Below are 19284 nucleotides of genomic sequence, written 5' to 3'. Positions count from 1 at the left end.
CAGCCCTACCCTACCCCAAACAAATGTTCTGCCTAAACAGGGACCCTTAGGCCATCGTATTATAAAGATTGATACTCAACTGACTTTTGAGCTCACTGGGCTTCTATGCCAGTACCTTTATGTTACAAACGGGACACCTGAGGCTCAGAGCATTAAGGGGATTTTTCTCTCTAAATTTTGTAAGCCATATAACTGAGACTAAAGTAGAACCGACAGACAAATTCTATCAACTCAGAAACACCTTCATTAGTATAAAACAGTACCTCTTATCGATTTAATAACAACAATCCCTAGCATTGAGCATTCACCTTGTTAAGTGTTAGGGCTCGTGCTTTTGGGGCATTACCTCAGTTAATAATTTAGCTGCATTTTGTTACAGTAGAGCCCTTGTACTGCACTCCTGGGACACTGGGAGACAGTCCTCCCTCGGCCAGGTCCCATCATCCCTTACATTTATATTTAAGATGGAATTGGGCTCCAGTGGCCAACGATCTGTCCACGTGGACAGTGGCGATTTAGCAGGGCCATTTGGCAGCCCCGTGAGAAAGAGCAGCTACGAGCCACATCCTAAACAGAATAGTAAAATGAGGCCTCCTTGGCTCCGGATCCCCTGAACCTGGGGGAAAGTTGCTGCGAGTGCAGCGTCTGCAAGAGCAGCCTGAGGTTTCTCTGTGGAGGGACTCCTGGTGCGGGCTGCAGTTTTCCCTTCCACATTTCCTCACTAATGCCGTGTCTGCCTCCCTTCTAGGGCTGGACTGCCAACTGCGCCTTAACCAGGAGGAGGGATTAGGTGGGAAACAGCCCCACCTGGTGGCAGCAGGCAGTAAGGCAGCCCCTGAGCTGCTCGAGGGTTTGCAGACACTTGGGGCAGGTGGCAGCGGTTCCACAGACAACAGTTCTTTTCAGAGGACGGAGTGCCTCACTCGCTTCATATAATTTCCCCACAATTAGTACCTACTTGGTGGGAGAGTTTTGTACTGCCTCTGTTAAAGTGGCCAGAACGGGAGGACTGAAAGGATTCAGTTTCTTTGATCTACAGAAAAGACATTGTGCTTTCAAGAGCAAACCATGAACTGCACTGAAATCACGCCGCCGTCTTCGTGCCTTTAGTGGTAAATGAGGGGAAGAACAGCTCCCCAGGGCCTGAGGCAGGCACAGCATCAGCCGGGCTCCCACTCTGACCCACTGCTGGGAGATAGCCTGCCCAAGTACGGTCAGAGCATGATGCAGGGGTGATGCTGGGCTCTCGGGGGGCCACGGTACACAGCTCCTTCTTCCTCTTGCTCACCAGGCAAAGTGGGAACCTGCTCACTAAATTCTCTGAGGGCACTCATGAATGAAGCCTACGTACCGCCTCCTGAACGGAACTCGTGGGCTTCCTGCCCCTTTACACCTGTTCTGTCCCCAGCCTGAAGCGCGCAATTGCTTATCCAGATACCACCCTCCAGGCTACCATGCAACGGACACTGAGGGAGAGGTTTTGAGGCACCAAGTGTTCTGGGATGGAAGGCTACAGGCCGTGCGGGAACAGGCCAAAAATAACACCCGAGCAGCCACAGCAACGCCCTCAGAGAACGAAGCTCCCAGGTAGGACGGAGATGAGGACAACCAGATTGAAACAAGATGAGACCACTCTTCTGAGGTCCCCAGTGAGCCAAGAGCAGAGGGCCCAGAGTGTTAGGCCCCACACTCCCCTGGCCCCTCTCCCCGCCCCCATAGCCATTGGTCTTGCTCACAGGGCTGGTGGTGTCTTTGCCGAGGCTGCCCTTGCTGTTGAGGCTGCCAATCTCTGTCTGTGAGCTGGACTGCGACATCCCCTCAAAGAAGGGCCTGCGGTGGAGAAGCACAGCCAGGGTCAGTGCCCGCCCAGGCCCAGAACAGCAGCTCACGGAGAGCTGGGTGGAGCTGGTGTTCCAGAAAGATCAACGACCTGGGCTTCAAGGATGCCCGGTGAGGAAGGACACAGCAGAGGCTGGACAAGTAGGAGCCTGGGCCGAAGGACTTCAGCAGAGTCCTCTCAGGACTTTTGTCAGTAAGAGGCAAAAACAATGATTTTTATGCGGACAGCTGGAGGCTCAATGAGGATGAAGAACCAAGATGCCCTGGCGAGGGAGGGGACGTGAGGGAGGGGGCTAGGAGATGGCCAGGCCTAGCGAGGAGAGGTGCGGGGAGACGCTTGACAGAGCAGGTGTGGGCCTCACTTGAGCTTGGGCTTCGGAGTGCTAAGGATGCTCTCTGTCTCCTCCATTTCAGGGCCACTGTCGCTGGGATTGTACATCTCCAGACTATCATACAGCTCATCCAAGTCCTCTTCCACCTCTCGTATCTGCTCCCGGGATACATGTTCCAGCCCAAAGCCAACCTGCGGGGGAAAAAAGCTTTGAGTTTCGGGTTACCTCTATTAACAGTTATGGCAGACGTGCAACTTCTTCCTCCTGGGCGGGGACCAACTGGCCTCCCGTACCAGTCCCCCTTAAGGGACAAGCCACAGCTCTACACTCATCAGGCTGACCTTGATGTCCTTGCTGTGATCCGATCCTGAGAGCAGGGGTGCGGTGAGGCCACCTTCCCTCTCAGTACCTTCCTAACACTCCACACTACGGACCTGGCATCAGGAAGAAATGTGGAAGCACAGCTAACACACTTCTCCCAGAGAGCGGGCACAGAAGACCCAGGAGGCATGCCCCTGTGCAGGCTGGTCCTACCTTCTTCTACAGCCCACAGAGGGACAGAGAAATCTCTCTCGACAATTTCCATCTCCCTCCCTTTTTCAGTCCAGTGAGAGAGAAGCCTGTGAAAGCTGGCACCAGGCCTGCCAGAGCCCAGGAGGAGACTGCTCCTCCACGAACAGCCGGTTCTTGGTGACTCAAGGGCTGACCACTGAGGACCCTCCCACCTCACAGGCTGTTGCTCACAATGTTCCCCTGGGGATAGGAGGGAAAATTAAACAAGGAGAACTGGATTTGTTTCTGATACCCCATCCCAGAGGCTTGTATTAACGATGGCTGCTATAACCATGCTACCCCTACTCTGAATCCCATGAAACCTTGGGTGCCACGTGTAAAGCCTTGCTTTCTCTTTTCAAGTAGTTTAAATCCCTTCTTTGCTGCCTTCTCACTTGGTGGGTCCCAGAATCTTGACTCCCAGGGGCAACGTAGAGTGCACCCCAGGAACGAGGGTGAAATTCCAGGAACTCTACTCACCATCGACCTTGGGAGTAAGGGCCATACCTCATCTGAAACTTTAAACCGCTTCAGGAGGGCCACGAACTTCTGTTTGATGTTCGGTTGCTGTAGGGAGAAAGTGAACAACAGTTCTCAAACAACACCCACTCGTGGACGTGATCAAGTCAAGTCAACAGAGAGTGATTGAGAGCCCACTTTTGTAAAGAACCGTGGGAGGACACAACGACGGGAAGGCGGTGTCCACCCTCTGGCACGTCACACTATCGGGGAAGCAGGCCCGTGCGTGCCTCATCCTGGGGCAGCTCCCAGTGCTGTGGGCGTAGATGGAAGGAGGAGGGCTCATCAACTCCTGGGCCCTCCACCACCACGTCCTGCTAACACCCAAATGTGCATCTGCAGCTCACCCCTGTCTCTAGTCCTCCAGATCCATGGTGCAGACGGGTGACTTCCACCTGTGTGTATACAGTGACCTCAAACTCAACATTTCCAAAACGGAACTTGTCATCTTCTCCTTGTATTCCCTATCTGGTTACTGATATCACCACTCCAGTCACCCAGGTCTGAACCTGGAGTCTCTCCCCTCCCTTCTCCCCACAGCCCAGTGTTCGATAACTCCTACCCTCTTTTCCACCCGTAACACCACTGCTTTCGTCCAGGCCTTTCTCCTCACATCCCTCTGGGACCACGGACACCCCCACTCTCCCACTCCCAGTCAGTTTCCAGTCTTGTTCGCTCCAGAGTCCACAGTGATCACTCCAAATGCAAATCTCATCATGTCACTCCCCACTCACGTCGGCCGTCAGTGCCTGGAGAACAAAGCTTAAGTGTCAACTCTACGGCTGTCTGACGGCTGGGTCTGCCTGTCTCTAGCCTCATCTCACCCTTCAATCCCCAATACCCCATACTCAAACGGAAACTAACTGCTACAGTTCTGTGAAACGCCACATGCTGCAGTGCACCTCTGGGCCTTTAGACACGGTATCTTCTGCCTTGACTAAACATTCCCCTCGCATCCACTTGGTGAAGTTCTATTTGGCCTTAGAAACCCATCTCTCAGCATCTCGTCCATGAAGCACTCCCGGCGCTCCTGTTCAGTCAGTCACTTCCCCTAGTGCCACTGCTGTCCCTTACACAAAGCTCTGTCTTCTAGCACCTATCCTACTGCGTTGTAGTCACTTGTTTAGACGTGTCTGTGTCACTAGACACTGTGAGCTCCTTGACAGCATGGACCGGGCCTTCCTGGCTCTATGTCCCCAACTCCAGGCACAATGACTAGCTTGCGGCCCAAGTACTTCCTGACTGAATGACAGACTCGCCATCTGGGGATGGAAGAGGCTAACTTGCAAGTAAGACGGAGCCAGGCCTTCAAGAAAGGGCAGGGCTTCCAAACGTGGAAAGGGCATTCAGAGCAGAGAAAAAACACGTGAGCTCACAGTGACAGAGAAGCATAAGACGTACTCAGAGACCAGCACGTCAATGAGTGTGTCTAGAACAAAGTGTTCTTGGTTGGGGGAGAAGAATGCATGTGTACAAAAGGAGACAGAAACTAAGGAACAATTACTGAGTCTCTGGAAATCCGACTGCAAAGTGTCTGCAGCTAATAAAAAAAGTCTTCAGGGGAGTGGATATTAATAGAAGCGCCGAACTCTGGTCATATAACTGAGTGAAGCTGTGGGGGAGATGACAGGAAGGGGTGATTCACAAAGCTCCAGGGGACACACTATGGGAAGAAGGTGGGGCCTCTCTGTGGTTACAGAGCAGGAAAAAGAAAAACTTAGTAGAAGGAGCTACAACAGAGGGTGGTCATCCAGCCTACCCCCCTGACCAGAGCACAATGGCGGTGAGGCATTTGGGGCTCTGGTGACACGCCTTACCTGGCTATTTTGGAGAGCCTGTCAAGGATTAGATACCTCAGGACAATGAAACAGTTCTCACACTCTCTGGTCATTATTCAATGGGGGAAATCAAGGCCAGAGTCTTGAGGATTTACATTGAAGCCCCGTGATCCCTAAGGATGATTGGGGAGATGACAGCATTGTTTCATGGGGGAATGCCAGACCTCATCGGAAGGTCTGGCCTACATTTCTTTCCCTCCTGATGGTGACGGGACTCTCTGCTCTTGGGGTCCCTAGGCTAGCCCTGCACTAGAGAGAATCAGGATGTCTCCAGGGAAAAATGAAGCCGTGAATTTCTCTTCCAAAAAGCTCCTAGCACTTTTGACTCTCCCACACTTTGGCACAGGAACTCCAAAATCATTCAAAATTACCCCAAAAATTCAGGTACTAAGTGTCTCAGTCCAGAACTCTAATTTCACCAAAAATAGTGACTCTCGAGGAAATCTTATGCAGGGGACACAATCCAAAGGCATTTGGTCTCTAAGGTTATGGATCCATTGAGGCAGGAACTATATCTAATGCAATTAAACCTTAGCAAACCCACAGTTCCAAGCACTAGCCTATTATTTCTGGGTAAATTCAACAAATGATTAAAAATGGTAATAGGCCAAGAGAGGACTGGATTTATCTACGCAGTGGACAGCAGGTCATCTGAAGTAAGCACCTGGAGAGGGAAGGTAGGGTGTCTGAGGTGTTCTGTTCCCTGAGGAAGCATTATCTGTTCCGAAGGCTAAAACAAGGTTTTTCAACCTTTCTTCTATCCTGAGATAACCTGAAGAACATAACACAGCCCTATTGGTGACACTGGTTCTCTGCGACAGTGATTCTCAATTAGGTGGTGGCGGACATACACAGGGGTGTTACCAGAACCTTGAGGGCGGCCACGTGCAGAATTTTAAAAAGCTCCCATCCTACCCCCAAATGGAAAGTCTCAGCTAAACAGTCCCCAGACCTCTGTGGCTCACCCTGGTGATGGCAGAGGTGGAGGTGAGTTTCCTCCGGGTCTTCTTTACTTTGCGCAGATCCTCATCTTCATAGAACAGGTCCTAAGTGGGAGGGGGGAGAGAACGAGGTTGGGAAACCCCGGGAAGGTCTTGAATTCCTTCTCAGACACTTCCTGTGAGGGGCTGTGGGAAGTTACCTGCCCGTGCAATGGATCATCACTGCCTTCCTGTTCTGATGAGAAACTCTCCTCCTCTTCCTCAGAATAATTGTCAATATCAGGAGAACGATCTGGAAACAGACACCTTAGTAAGATAACTTCAAAATGGGAAGATGTGGCCTAAGAGACTTTGATCGGCTGGAATCATGGCTCTGCTCGGGCGAAACACAGCTGGAGCAGAGGAGAGGGCCCGGGCCATGGCAGGCTATGTTTCGTTTTCAGGGATCTCTAACTTCTCTTTCCTAGGAAGATTTTAGGCATTGCCTGGTTCAGCTCCGCCAGGATGGAGATCAGGTGACGAGCTCCCTCTTGACCTGCAGGGCCTCTGCATTCATCTTACCAGACAGCTTGGATTTGATTCCTTCGTGGTCAATGGGCTGGCTGGAGAGGGAGTAGATCTTTATTTCTGCCACAGGCACAGAGACATCCTTCACGTTGCTGTGCAGGCCGAGCACCAGAGCGCCCTCGTTAGGATGCTGCATCACCTAGGATGACAGAGCGGCAGTGGAAACGCCTTACTACGGAGAGATCCACTGAGTTGTCCATTTTCATAAACCCAAACAGATATGCATGCCAGTGGAAAGGGCATTCTGCTGATGCATTTTCTTTCTCACGACCTTCCAAATCCATGCCGACTGTTCTATTGCCTCCAAGATCTTACTGTGAAACTGTCTCCAGAAGTGCCGGCCACGAGTCAGGCCATGCGTTTAAAGACGAAAATCAAGGCCTGAGATTGAAAACGACTGCTAATCTCTAGGACTCCATTTTAGTTTAAGGCCTTCACAGAGAAACTAGTTTGCCAGGCTAGGTGGGGCCGGCCTGCGGATGGTGGTCACCTGTGTGCCTGGCAATGAGGAAAAGGACCTACAGTACATGAGAAAGCAGAAGGGCTTGACACAGCTGGCAAAACGCGGCATCCGCACTACTTCACTCCCGCCAGTCCCTCACACTGATACAAAACTAGAAGACGAGAGGAGGATGGGCTGGGACTATCTCACGTATGGCCACAAAATTTCCCCTATTTAATGTACTAAAGCACAGAAATGAGTTTTGAAACTGACTTGTGGCCCCTTTCTTTTTCCCCTTTGTCAGGACTGAGAGGATTTGCCTGACATATATGGGAAGTGCACAAATGAGCAAATGCACTGAGGATAATGGGAGCCTGGTTTCTAACTGATGGAGAAGGGAATTAGAAATATGGAAAGGGGAAGGCTAGAATAAGCCCAATGGTGCTGGATTGGAATTGACTGGATGTGAGCTCATGATCAGATAGATATAGATATGGAAACAGATATGATGTGTATGAATATATGAGTGCATATGCACACACACATATACACACACACACGTACGTTTCCTAGCTCTGTCAGCTGAGAGGGAGTAGAAGCAATGACACCCCAGTTGGAGAGTGAGCACTCCTAGTACCCACATCTTGGTTTCTAAATACCATTCTCCACTAAAACGAACCAGGGCTCTTAAGAGAACCAGTTCATTCCAAGGCTGCGTCAGGGGAAATACAAGATGAGCCTGTAATATTTTGTACCAGAAAGTAAAGAAGTATGTAAAGAGTGATAGGACATATCAAAAAGGATATAGGAACCAGTTTGAAGGGGCTCCCACTGGCCAAATTTGAGATAATTTGAACATCAAGCCAAAAAAATGACAGTAACAGATTAAACCCCACTGAATTAAACAGGAATCCATAGGTCCATAACTGATACAAATAAATGAATCAATTAGTAAGTAGGGAAGAAGGGAGAGCTCTGTCTTACAACCAAAAGCCAACTAACAAATATAGAAGGAATGGTGAGATTAGAAATTCACTGTGGACGGGGCCAGCGCAGTGGCCAAGTGGTTAAGTTTGTGTTCTCCTCTTCAGTGGCCTGGAGCTCACCAGTTTGGATCCTGGGCGCAGACAAGGCACTGCTCATCAAGCCATGCTGTGGCAGCGTCCCACACAGAGGAACTACAATGACTTACAACTAGGAAAAACGACTATGTAGTGGGGCTTCAAGGAGGGGGGAAAAAACAGAAGATTGGCAACAGATGTTAGTTCAGGGCCAATCTTCCTCACTAAAATAAAGAAAAGAAAAGAAAGGAAAAGAAACTCACTGTGTGGCAAGCATCAATCAGTGATTCAGCCCAAGAATCACAGATGCTAAAACTAGTTGGTGAAGATAGGAGGAGGAAAGTACTGTTATATAGTCTCAAAACATTTTCCTATAAAATATTTTTTCATTGGTAAGTACAAAATATTTACTAACTTTCTATTGGAAATCCTGGCAGACACCACCTTAACTAAGCAATGAAAGTCAACCTCACCCAGCGATGAAACAAATCAACGTGGAGTGCTGCCTATGTTGCACTGAGAAGAACATGGTATTACTTCTGTGGTAATTCTGCCAAAAATGTATAAGCTGAATCTAATCTTCAGAAAACATCGGACAAACCCAAACTGAGGAACATTCAATAAAGTGGTAACAGACCTGTACTCTTAAAAAATGTCAAGGGGGGCCCGCCCGTGGCCTAGTGGTTAAGTTTGGCGCATTCCGCTTCAGTGGCCCAGGTTTGGTTCCTGGGCAGGGACATAGAGCACTTGTTGGTGGCCATGCTGTGGCGGCGACCCACAGACAAAATAGAAGAAGACTGGCATGGATGTTAGCTCAGGGCAGATCTTCTTCAAGCAAAAAGAGGAAGATTGGCAACAGATGTTAACTCAGGGTGAATCTTCCTCAGCAAAAAAAAAAAAAAAAAAAAAAAAAGTCAAGAGCATGAAAGACAAGGAAAATCTGAGGGACTGTTGCAGATTGAAGGAGACTAAAGAGATATGACAACTAAATGCAAGACGTAATCCCAGATTCAATCGTGGGCCTGTAAAGACATCATGGAGACACTCGACACTTGGCACAGTCTGAATGGTGACTGAGGTCAGATGGTAATCTTACAGCAATGTTAACGTTCTGATCTTTTGGTGGCATGGTGCTTACATAGGAGAGTATTCTTTTTTTTTTTTTTAAATTACGGACAGAAGGTTTCTTTTCTTTCTTTTTTTTAAAGATTGGCACCTGAGCTAACATCTGTTGCCAATCTGTTTTTTTTTTCTTCTTCTTCTCCCCAAAGCACCCCCCACCCCCACCCCTGTACACAGTTGTATATTCTAGCTGTGAGCGCCTCTGGTTGTGGCATGTGGGATGCTGACTGCACATGGCTGGATGAGCGGTGCCATGTCTGCACCCAGGATCTGAACCAGCAAAACCCTGGGCACCGAAGCGGAGCACGTGAACTTAACCACTTGGCCACAGGGCCAGCCCTGGAGAGTATTCTTATTTAGGAAATTAACATAGTGTAGTATTAACGTGTAATGGGGCATCATGTCTGCAACTTACTCTCAATGGTTCAGAAAAGAAAATAATATGCATGAAATCTAGAGACAGAGAAGGCAAGTGCGGTAACACATTAACACCGAAGAATCTGGGTGGAGGCATATGGGGATTCTTCATACTATTCCGACAACTTTTCCCTAAGTTTGAAAATTTTTTAAAAATTAAAGAAAAACTTTTTGTGAGGGAGAAAGTACTTGATAAAAAGAGGTATACCCTAAATTTCCAATAAAAGAATTAACTTGTAAAATAAAATAAAACAGACAGCCAGCAGGCTGGGAAAATCGTTTGCTGGGTTCAACTCTCTCAGGCTCTCTGACTTACAGGCTGAGACTGTGCTCCTCTCACCTCTGCCATGTTGATGAGGCCCACGGCCAGGGTCTTGTAGCCCAAGATGGTCCGGTTCTTGTAACGCTTTCTCCTTTGCAACATGATCTGCAGCTTGTTGGCATCTCTCTTCAGGAAATGAGGGTACTGCCGAGCATAAAACAGAGTCAAGCGTGGTCAATAAGCAACTGGGTCCATTGGTGGGCTCTAGTCCCGCTAGAGAATGCACAATCTTTCTGTCTTCACTGTCTCCTGTCTATTCAAGGAGGTGCTCAGGGGGTGAAGGGAATATCCTTAAGTTGCTGCTGAGGGTGTGATTCGGCTCGGTGCTTGGCTTCCACTCCCCAGCTCTGTGGTCCACACACGTTCAGAAAGCTGCCTCTTTCCTTGCCATGTGATCTAGTGTTTCCTCCATGTGCTTCAATTTGGGCTTCTGGGATTATGATGAGAGACAGACATACTAGAAGGATAAGGAGGAGAAGGGAAGGGATGGAGATCACAATACGGGGGCAAAATGAGACTGAAGGGGCGCACTCTGCTGGAGTGTGTGCTGTGCATTCCTAAAGAGAGGTGACGGGGCTGAGCGTGGTAGGACGGGTGGGGCCAACAGCCTTATCAAAGGAAATGGGAAAGAAGAATGAGAAGTGATGCACTTTTCAGCATCCTACCTGGGTCTCAGCCTCCTGACTGTGGCTCGCTGTGTGATTGCTCTGGCCCTCCAGGCTGGGCATAAAAGCTGTGGGTGACTTTACTTTATTCCTGCTATGGCTAATTCACTGGGCTGAATTCACCGGGTGACTTTAGTTCACTGGGCTATGGCATCTTAGCCACCTGAGACTGAGGAGACTCTCACCTGAAGGGAGAAGGTCAACTGGAGCTCTGTTTCCACCAGGCCACTAGCTGGAAGGATGATTTCGTTGGAGCGAAGAATTCTTTTGGAACCCTGAAACCAAGAAAAAAATAAGTCAAAACTGTCACCAAAAATCAGACCAAGGGAAATGCTTTGTCTGCAAACAACTTTTAAACTCTACAAATATCCCTACCAGTCCAAATATTTCATCAGTCTTTGTCATACTTGTTAGAATTAAGCCACCACCATAGATATGATTTTGTATGTTTAATGCTGCATGTTTATAAAGGGTTTTCATGTAAAAATGATTTGTTTTTGCATTTGAGTTCTCCCAACTGTCCTGAGGATGAGGCAGGCAGGTATCAGCACCCCGAGGGGTGGAAACACGGCCCCAGGCTCAGCCCAGCCTCCCTTTTCCTCTGTAATGACACTTCAGCTGCACTGTCTTGCCTTTGGGTCTTCTCACACGCTTTTTGTCTCCTCTTGGGTGCTCCTTCACGCTTTGGTACACAGCTAACCAACTGCCCTTCCGGTCTCAGTTTAGATATAACTTTTTTTCCAGGAACCTTTCCTTTCAGCCCCTTCCTTTTCAACCTAACACTGGGTTAGACACCCCAATGTTTTCAGCTCTTAAGAAAATAAAGTTGGGCTAAACTATTCCTAAACTGTAAGAAGAGATCAGCCTGAGGAATGCCAGTAAATTTGTATAAACTACTTTCTCTAAAAAATTGAGCCGCAATTTAAACACAGTGGTGAAATGCCCAGATCTCCAGGACACAGATGGATGAACTGATAATGCAGACACCGCGTGACCCACATCTGTATCAAGACGTAGAACATTTCTATCACTCCAGAAAAATCCCTTGTGATGTCTCCCGGTCATTCCTGCACCACTCTCAGAGGCAAGCACTGTTGTGTTTTCTTTCACCATAGATCCGTTTTGTCTGTTCTAAAATTCCATAAAAACGGAATCATATCATACGTACCACTTCAGTTGGGCTTCTTTTGCCCAACATAACGTGGCTGAGGTTCATACAGGTTGTCGCATGTATCAATAGTTTATTCCTGCTGAGTAGAATTCTATTCTGTGAATATACCACACTTTGTTTACCCATTCTGTTGCTAAACGTTCACATTTGGGTCATTTCTAGTTTTTGGCCATTATGGCTAAAGCTGTCATCCTTGTACAAGTCTGGGTGAACGTGTTTTGCTTTTTCTTAGGCAAAGACCTAGGAGAGGAATTGCTGGGTCTTAGGGTAGACAAATGTTTAACTTTATGAGAAACTGTTAGACCGACTTCCAAAGTGTTGGTACCACTTTCCAGCCCAGCAGCCGTGTACGGGAGCCCCAGTTGCTCCACATCTTCCCCAGCACTTGGCGGGGTCAGCCCTGGACTCATGGATGCTAATGGGTACGTGCAGTGGAACATCAGTATGGCTGCAATTTGCATTTCCCTGACCACTAATAACAGTGAGCACCTTTTTATCAGTTTATTGGTCATTTTAAAATTTCTACTTATTAAGTGCCTGACCAAACTTTTTTGGCCAGGTTATCTTGTTACTGAGTTGTGAGAGTTTTTTTATTTATACAAGTCATGTCAGATATATGTGTTGTAAATATTTTCTTGCCTATTCATTTTCTTAATGCGTCTTTTGATGAGGTATTTAATTTTGATCAGGTCAACATTATTATTTCTTTTATGGTTACTGCGTTCTGGGTCCTATCTAGGATATCTGTGCCTACTCCAAGGTTGTGCGGATATTCTGTTATGTTTTCCTTTAGAAATTTTAATTTTCACATTTAGGCTTCTTATACATTTCTAATTTCTGTTTTTATAAAGTGCAAATTTGTTTGATGCAGAAGGAAAATCTCCTAAATACAACATTTCACAATGGCTTTGTAATTAGAACATTGTATTATACCAATTAAAAGTAATAAAGGAAACTTTGCCTCATCTGTTAGATAACGCTTTTTGTAGTAAGCTCTATTACAAACAAAAATCTTGACAAAGTTTTCACCTGACTCTATTTGGGCTCTCTTGATTTAAGAAATCTCTATAAAATGAATCTCAGAAATGCTGGGAGAGTCTAAAATGTGGTTTATTTCCAGCAGTTATATATACCAGGGGGTAGGAGACATTGACAATATTTAGAGATATTTTTGGTTGTTACAAGTGGTGTGGGTGTGAGAGATTTCTAGAGGGCAGAGGCCAGGGTTGTTGCTGACCATCCTATGACGCACAGGACACACTCCACAACAGAATGATCTGGCCCCAAACGTCAACAGGGCCGCTGTTGAGAAATGCTGCTCTGAAACCTGACCCCCGCGAAGACACTGCTTTCTGGGGAGCCCTCTCAAATGGTGCTACTTCTCTCCTACAACCCACAGCCACTGGGCTTGGAGGTGGGACAGGTGTCCTCTCATCACCAGGTCTAGAATATTCTCCCTTCCACCTCCTTAAAACTCCCCATTTTGAAGAGATGTCATCAGTTTATATTATCCTCTCTTTCTTGCTGCTGTTGTCATCTGTAACTGCCAGTCATTCCTGCTCATTTCCTGACTTTAGCTCCTCACTCACTGTTTCTCTCCCCAACACTACTCCAGTCATACACTCTTTCCAACATCCTGGCCTCTAAATCCCAGAATTCCTCTCTTCCAGTGATCTTGTCGTCACACTTGTCTTAGCCACTCACACGATTGTACTCTGGACCTCATCATTACCAACAATTACAACCAACACCTAATCTCAGCTTCAAACATCCTACTCTCTGATTACGCCTCCTATCTTCCCAGCTCGTTCTCTCTGGTTTGCCAACAATCATATAATCCTTCAAAGCCACCAGCGCCTACAATCCAGGGATCTGCTCATTGGTTCACTCTTCCTCTCACCCTTGCCATCCCCTTTCCTCCTTACCCAGCTTACATGCCATAATCAATCTTGATAAACACGTCCTTGCATCCACCCTTAACTCCTCTGCCCTGCTACTGTTCCGCCATACTCACTTGGTAAATTACAACCCTTTTAAATCCACCTGCCCTGGGTGAACATGCCCGGAGAGAATCTCAGTCTAACTGTTCTGACTTTAAATTTATGACCTCAGATCTTAAGAGGGCCTGCAATGCTGCCTGGCAATCATACTATACTTTCCCAAGTTCTTTCACTGTCCCACTCTATTAGATGATGGTTTCACATCTTCTCGTTTTTCCCCAAACCTCCAACATCAGCTTACCCCTCCCCTCACTCTAAGCTGATAACATTGATTCCTACCTGCTGAGAAAATTGAAGCAATACGAAAAGAGGTCCCACAACTCCCACCACACTTACTTATTTACCACATTTGTACCATCCCCTCTTTCCTCCTGTTACACAGATGAACCGCCCTGCTCTCATCCAAATCAACCACTTAGGCACCAGATCTCATCCCTTCTCACCCAGAAAGATGCTGTTCTGGCCATTCTTTCCTTTCCTACATAAGGGATCATTTCTCCAAATGGATCTCTACTACAAATGGATCATTTCCATTAGCAAACATGCTATTATTCCTCTCATTTAAAAAAAGCAGGGGCCAGCCTGGTGGAGCAGAGGTTAAGTTCACACACTCTGCTTTGGTAGCCCAGGGTTCGCAGGTTCAGATTCTGGCTGCAGACCCAGCACCACTCGTCAAGCCATGGTGTTGCCAGCGTCCCACACAAAACAGAGGAAGATTGGCACAGGTGTTAGCTCAGTGACAACCTTTCTCTCTCTCTCACACACACACAGACAAAACCCAAAAAACTTCTCCTGTCCCCACATGACCTGCTGGCTACCACCCCATATCTCGTCTTCCCTTTATAGCAAACTCAAGAGTTGCCTATTTTTGCTCTCTTGAAGTTTTCTCTCATTTTCTCTTAAAATTCCAGTCAGCCTTCCTATCTCCACCATTCCACCAAAACTGCCATTGACAAGGTCTTAAATAACCTCGACTTTGAGGAATCTGATGATCTGTTCCCATCTTCCCTGACTCATCTGCAGCTTTGACAGAGCTGATCACTCTCTACTTCCATCAACATGTCCTTCATTTGGCTCCCAGAACACCACACTCTCATGGATCTCCTCTTACCCTCCAGCTGCTTTCTTGGTCTCCATTCCAGGTCCTTTCTCTCCTCCCAACTTCCTAATGTTGGAGTGCCTGGGGTCGCAATCCTTAGATCTGCTCTCATCTCTATATTCATTCACTACACTCCTAGTTATCTCATCCAACCTTATGGTCTCAAATATGTTGATGACTCTCCAATTTCTCTCTACCTTAGACCTCTCTCCTGAACTCTAAACTCACATATTCAACAACTCCTCTTGAATGTTTAATAGGCATCTCAAATACAATATAATAAGCTGAATTTTGGATCTTTCCCTCCAAATCTGCTTCACCCACAGTCTTCCCCATCTCACTTAATTCCACCCTACCTGTTGCTTAAGCCAAAACTCTGGCACCACCCTCATCTCTTGTCAGAATCAGTGTCGTAGCCTATTAACTAACTGGTCTTCCTAATTCCTCTTTCCTGCCTACAGTCTATTCTCCACACAACAGCCAGAGTGATTCTATCACGTCTCTGTTCAAAATTCTCCAATTCACGCAGAATGAAAGCCAGAGACCTTAAATTAGCTACGCACATCCCGCCTCCCCACCTCTTTGACCTCTTCTCCTCCTCCACTCCTCTCCAGCCTCACTGGCCTCCCCTCCTTCCTCCTGATTCTGTCACACGTGCCAGACACGTTCCCGCCTGAGGGCCTTGCCTTGGCTTTTCCTTCCGCCTGGAACGCTCTTCCTCCAGATATTTGCATGACTCCCTCCCTCACCTCCTTCAAAGTCTTTTTTTTTTTTTTTAAAGATTTTATTTTTCCTTTTTCTCCCAAAGCCCCCCGGTACATAGCTATATATTTTTAGTTATGAGTCCTTCTAGTTGTGGCATGTGACATGCCACCTCAGCGTGGCTTAATGAGCGGTACCACATCCGCGCGCAGGATCCGAACGGGCAAAACCCTGTCGAAGCAGAGCTTGCGAACTTAACCACTCAGCCACTAGGTCGGCCCCCCTTCAAAGTCTTTGTGTAAACGTCATCTTCTCAATAAGGCCTACCCTGACCACCACATACAATTTATAACTTCCTCCACGTCTGGCACGCTCCAATCTCTTTATCTTATTTTATTTATTTCCCCATAGGACATGTCACCTTCCAATAGCAGCAGCCCTCATTATTTGAACTCTCACTATCCAAATATGTGCTATAGATATCTGTAAATCTTCTGTCCCAACTGCACTGTCTGCATTGCAAGCTTGTTAAGACGAATCTGCATGTGCAGGTAACGGGATGCACACATTTCAGTGCAGTCCCGGGGCCACAGCTGGTTCATTCTTTAAGGCATGGTGCATTACTGTTCTCATCTTTCCCTCCCTTCTCCAAAGATTTAGCCCTTCACGGTCCCAGTATTTGCTTCTTCCAAGTGCCTGGGGCACTACCAACTTGGGTCCAATTTCAAAACGATCTTTGGTCTCTTTACATATCATTTTTAATCTCTATGACAGTATATCTTCATTTGCAGTATAGAAGCAAAACAATTTATATCTGATACTACAGTATCATTACTCACAGCACACAAAAATATTCATTAATGAGTATTAATGCATGAAAAATTAGGTTACTGGTGTTTTAAATGTCTCTTTTTTAAATAAAAAATTCTTGATGGATTGTCACATACATATTTAAGAGTGCTGTAGTGATATTTGAGGAAATAAGCTGAGGTTGTGGATGTCTGAGAATGGATTGTTATTTTGCCCATTTAAATAATGGGAGATAGGCTTCTGCCATCTAACAAGTTTTCAAGAATGAGTTAGATTTCAAGGAAAACTTGTATATAATTTTCTTATCTATTATGTTTATTATCTCTTTCCTACTACTACATTGATTCTTAAACTTTTCAATCTCAGGATCTTTTTATACTCTTAAAAATTACTGAAGATCTCCCAATTTTTTGTTTACGTAGGTGATTCTATCAATATTTACCATATTAGGAATGAAAACTGAGATTTTAAAAATATGTATTAATGCATTTAAAAATAACCATAATAAACTTATGTGTTTACATAAAAATACTTTCTATGAAAAATATCTTTTCCAAAACAAAAACAATTTAGTAAGAAGATGGCACAGTTTTTTTTTATAACAGCTTTATTGGGATATAATTCAAACACCATACAATTCGCCAATTTAAAGCGTACAGTTCAATGGCTTTCAGTATATTCAGAGTTGTGCAACTATCAACACAATCAATTTTAGAAGATTTTCATCACGCCAAAGAGAAACCCCATATTCTTTAGCTGTCACCCTACCAAACTCCCAGTCACCTCACCTCCAGCCCTAGGCAGCCACTCATTTACTCTCTGACTGTACAGATTTGCCTGTTCTGGACATTTCACATAAATGAAATCTTTTGTGATTGGCTTCTTTCATTTAGCATAATGTTTTCAAGGTTCACCAATGTTGTAGCATAGATGTATTTTATCCTTTTTTATTAACAAATAATACTCCACTGTATGGATATGCTACTTTTTTTTTTTTTTAAAGATTTTATTTTTTCCTTTTTCTCCCCAAAGCCCCCCCCCCGGTACATAGTTGTATATTCTTCGTTGTAGGTCCTTCTAGTTGTGGTATGTGGGATGCTGCCTCAGCGTGGTTTGATGAGCGGTGCCATGTCCGCGCCCAGGATTCAAACCAACGAAACACTGGGCCGCCTGCAGCGGAGCGCGCGAACTTAACCACTCGGCCACGGGGCCAGCCCCTGGATATACTACTTTTTATTTATTCATTCATCAGTCAATGGACTCGAGTTGTTTCCACTTTTTAGCTATTAAGCTCCCAAGAACAAAGTGTGCAAAACTTTGTGTGGACATATTTTCATGTCTCTCGGGTAATATTTAGGAGTGGAACTGCTGGGTCATATGGTAACTCTATGTTTAATCTTTTGCCAGACTGTTTTCCAAAGTGGCTGCACCATTTTGCACCTCCGTCAGCAGTGTATGAGGGAGACGGGATACTTTTACATTTCTGCAGATCTCTTTAATGTCTGGCTTAATAGGAGACAGCTGGATTCTCATACCTGTTTCTGTATTCAGTATGCTGCAAAATACTGTTTTGGTTGGGTACATGAAAAAAATCCAAACTCAAAGAGATATGAAGTTAGAAAAAGGAGGAGCTTTTTAACAGCCTTTTCAGATAATTGTGAAATATTCTTCTCCGATACTACACCAAAACTCTACAAGTGGTAGTCTCTTAAAGGTTAGTAAGTTAGCAAAGTAGAATTTGAAACCATCTCAATAAGGCTTTTATACTCTGTTATATATTAAAATCCAATCAATTAACAAAACAAGGACATCGGTGGAAAAACTGGCAAATCTGAACAAAGTCTGCAATTTAGTTAACAGCATAGTACCAGTGATAATTTCCCAGTTTTGATAAACGTCCCATGGTTAAGAAAGATGTTAACACCGGGAGAAACTGGGTGAGGGGTATACGGAAACTCTACATGCTACTCCTGCATCTCTTCGGTAAATTTAAAATTATTGCAAAATAAAAAGTTAAAAATAAAATCCAATCCATTGGTCTACTTTGTTCTTTGAATGAATTTGCCCAGCATAATTCTGTAGCCTCACACATTGGTCATTTGGAAAATATTGGTTCACTGAGTTAGTCAAAGCTTTCAAATGTTACACATTTCGTTATACAGTAAAAACAATCCTAATCGTTACTATCACCACCGATCTCTTCAGTTAAAGTCTTTAGGAATTGGAAAGCTGTTAAGCTTACAGGGACAGAGATAAGTTTTCCAAAATTCTAATTTCCACTGGAAAGCTCAAATTTTATTTCTAATTGGCCAAAGATATTCTCAGTTGTTTCCCTTGAAGTGACATGCTCACACATTCATTTTCAAGAAAATAGCTGAGTCTGAATAACAAGTTTGTCTGTAAGTCCTTCTTTCAAGTAAAAATGGTGTTCCATGAAAAAAGCAGCTACTTTAATGCACAACTCACTCGCAAAGCGCTCGTCCTCGAGACAGCAGTATCCTTTGCTAGGAAGAAGTGCTTTATGCAAATTTCCCATCTCATCAGACAGAATATTAAAAAGACAAGTACTCCAGGGCTTATTGTATCCAGAGACACAATAAGTTAACAATTTTTACTGCTTCTTCAAGGACACTCTTAAGCAAAACTGGCTTTTTCCTTTTTCCTTTGAGTCTGTAAACAATATAATGACTACTGGTACATTCTGTGCAACTGCCTTGATTTGTGCTAAGGACCAGCTGTTCTCTCCACCACCGCTCTTGTGCCTTCAACGCAAATGTCAACACGGTGGAAAGGGCAAATAATGCTACCGTGCTATCTTGAAAACCACTGTGACCTCATGTATCCCCTGAAAGGGTCTTAGGGAGCCCAGGGTCTGCAGACCTCAT

General features: G+C 45.7%; 1 protein-coding gene across 3 annotated transcripts in view; it reads right to left on the bottom strand.

Moving 5' to 3' along the window:
* Window positions 1-19284, bottom strand: part of PACS1 (phosphofurin acidic cluster sorting protein 1) — a 128231-nt gene that overhangs the window by 17683 nt on the left and 91264 nt on the right. For all 3 annotated transcript variants that reach the window (XM_070488206.1, XM_070488207.1, XM_070488209.1), the window contains exons 3-10: window positions 10803-10892; window positions 9971-10096; window positions 6583-6727; window positions 6222-6313; window positions 6046-6126; window positions 3231-3290; window positions 2202-2362; window positions 1737-1830 (exon numbers count right to left, since the gene is read on the bottom strand). In XM_070488206.1, the coding sequence (XP_070344307.1) occupies window positions 1737-1830; window positions 2202-2362; window positions 3231-3290; window positions 6046-6126; window positions 6222-6313; window positions 6583-6727; window positions 9971-10096; window positions 10803-10892 (849 nt within the window). The remainder of the gene's footprint in view (window positions 1-1736; window positions 1831-2201; window positions 2363-3230; window positions 3291-6045; window positions 6127-6221; window positions 6314-6582; window positions 6728-9970; window positions 10097-10802; window positions 10893-19284) is intronic.

Source organism: Equus asinus, chromosome 17 (assembly GCF_041296235.1).
Source record: "Equus asinus isolate D_3611 breed Donkey chromosome 17, EquAss-T2T_v2, whole genome shotgun sequence".
Lineage (NCBI taxonomy): Eukaryota > Metazoa > Chordata > Mammalia > Perissodactyla > Equidae > Equus > Equus asinus.
Note: the sequence above shows the minus strand (reverse complement) of the source record. Positions and strands in the feature narration are given on the sequence as shown.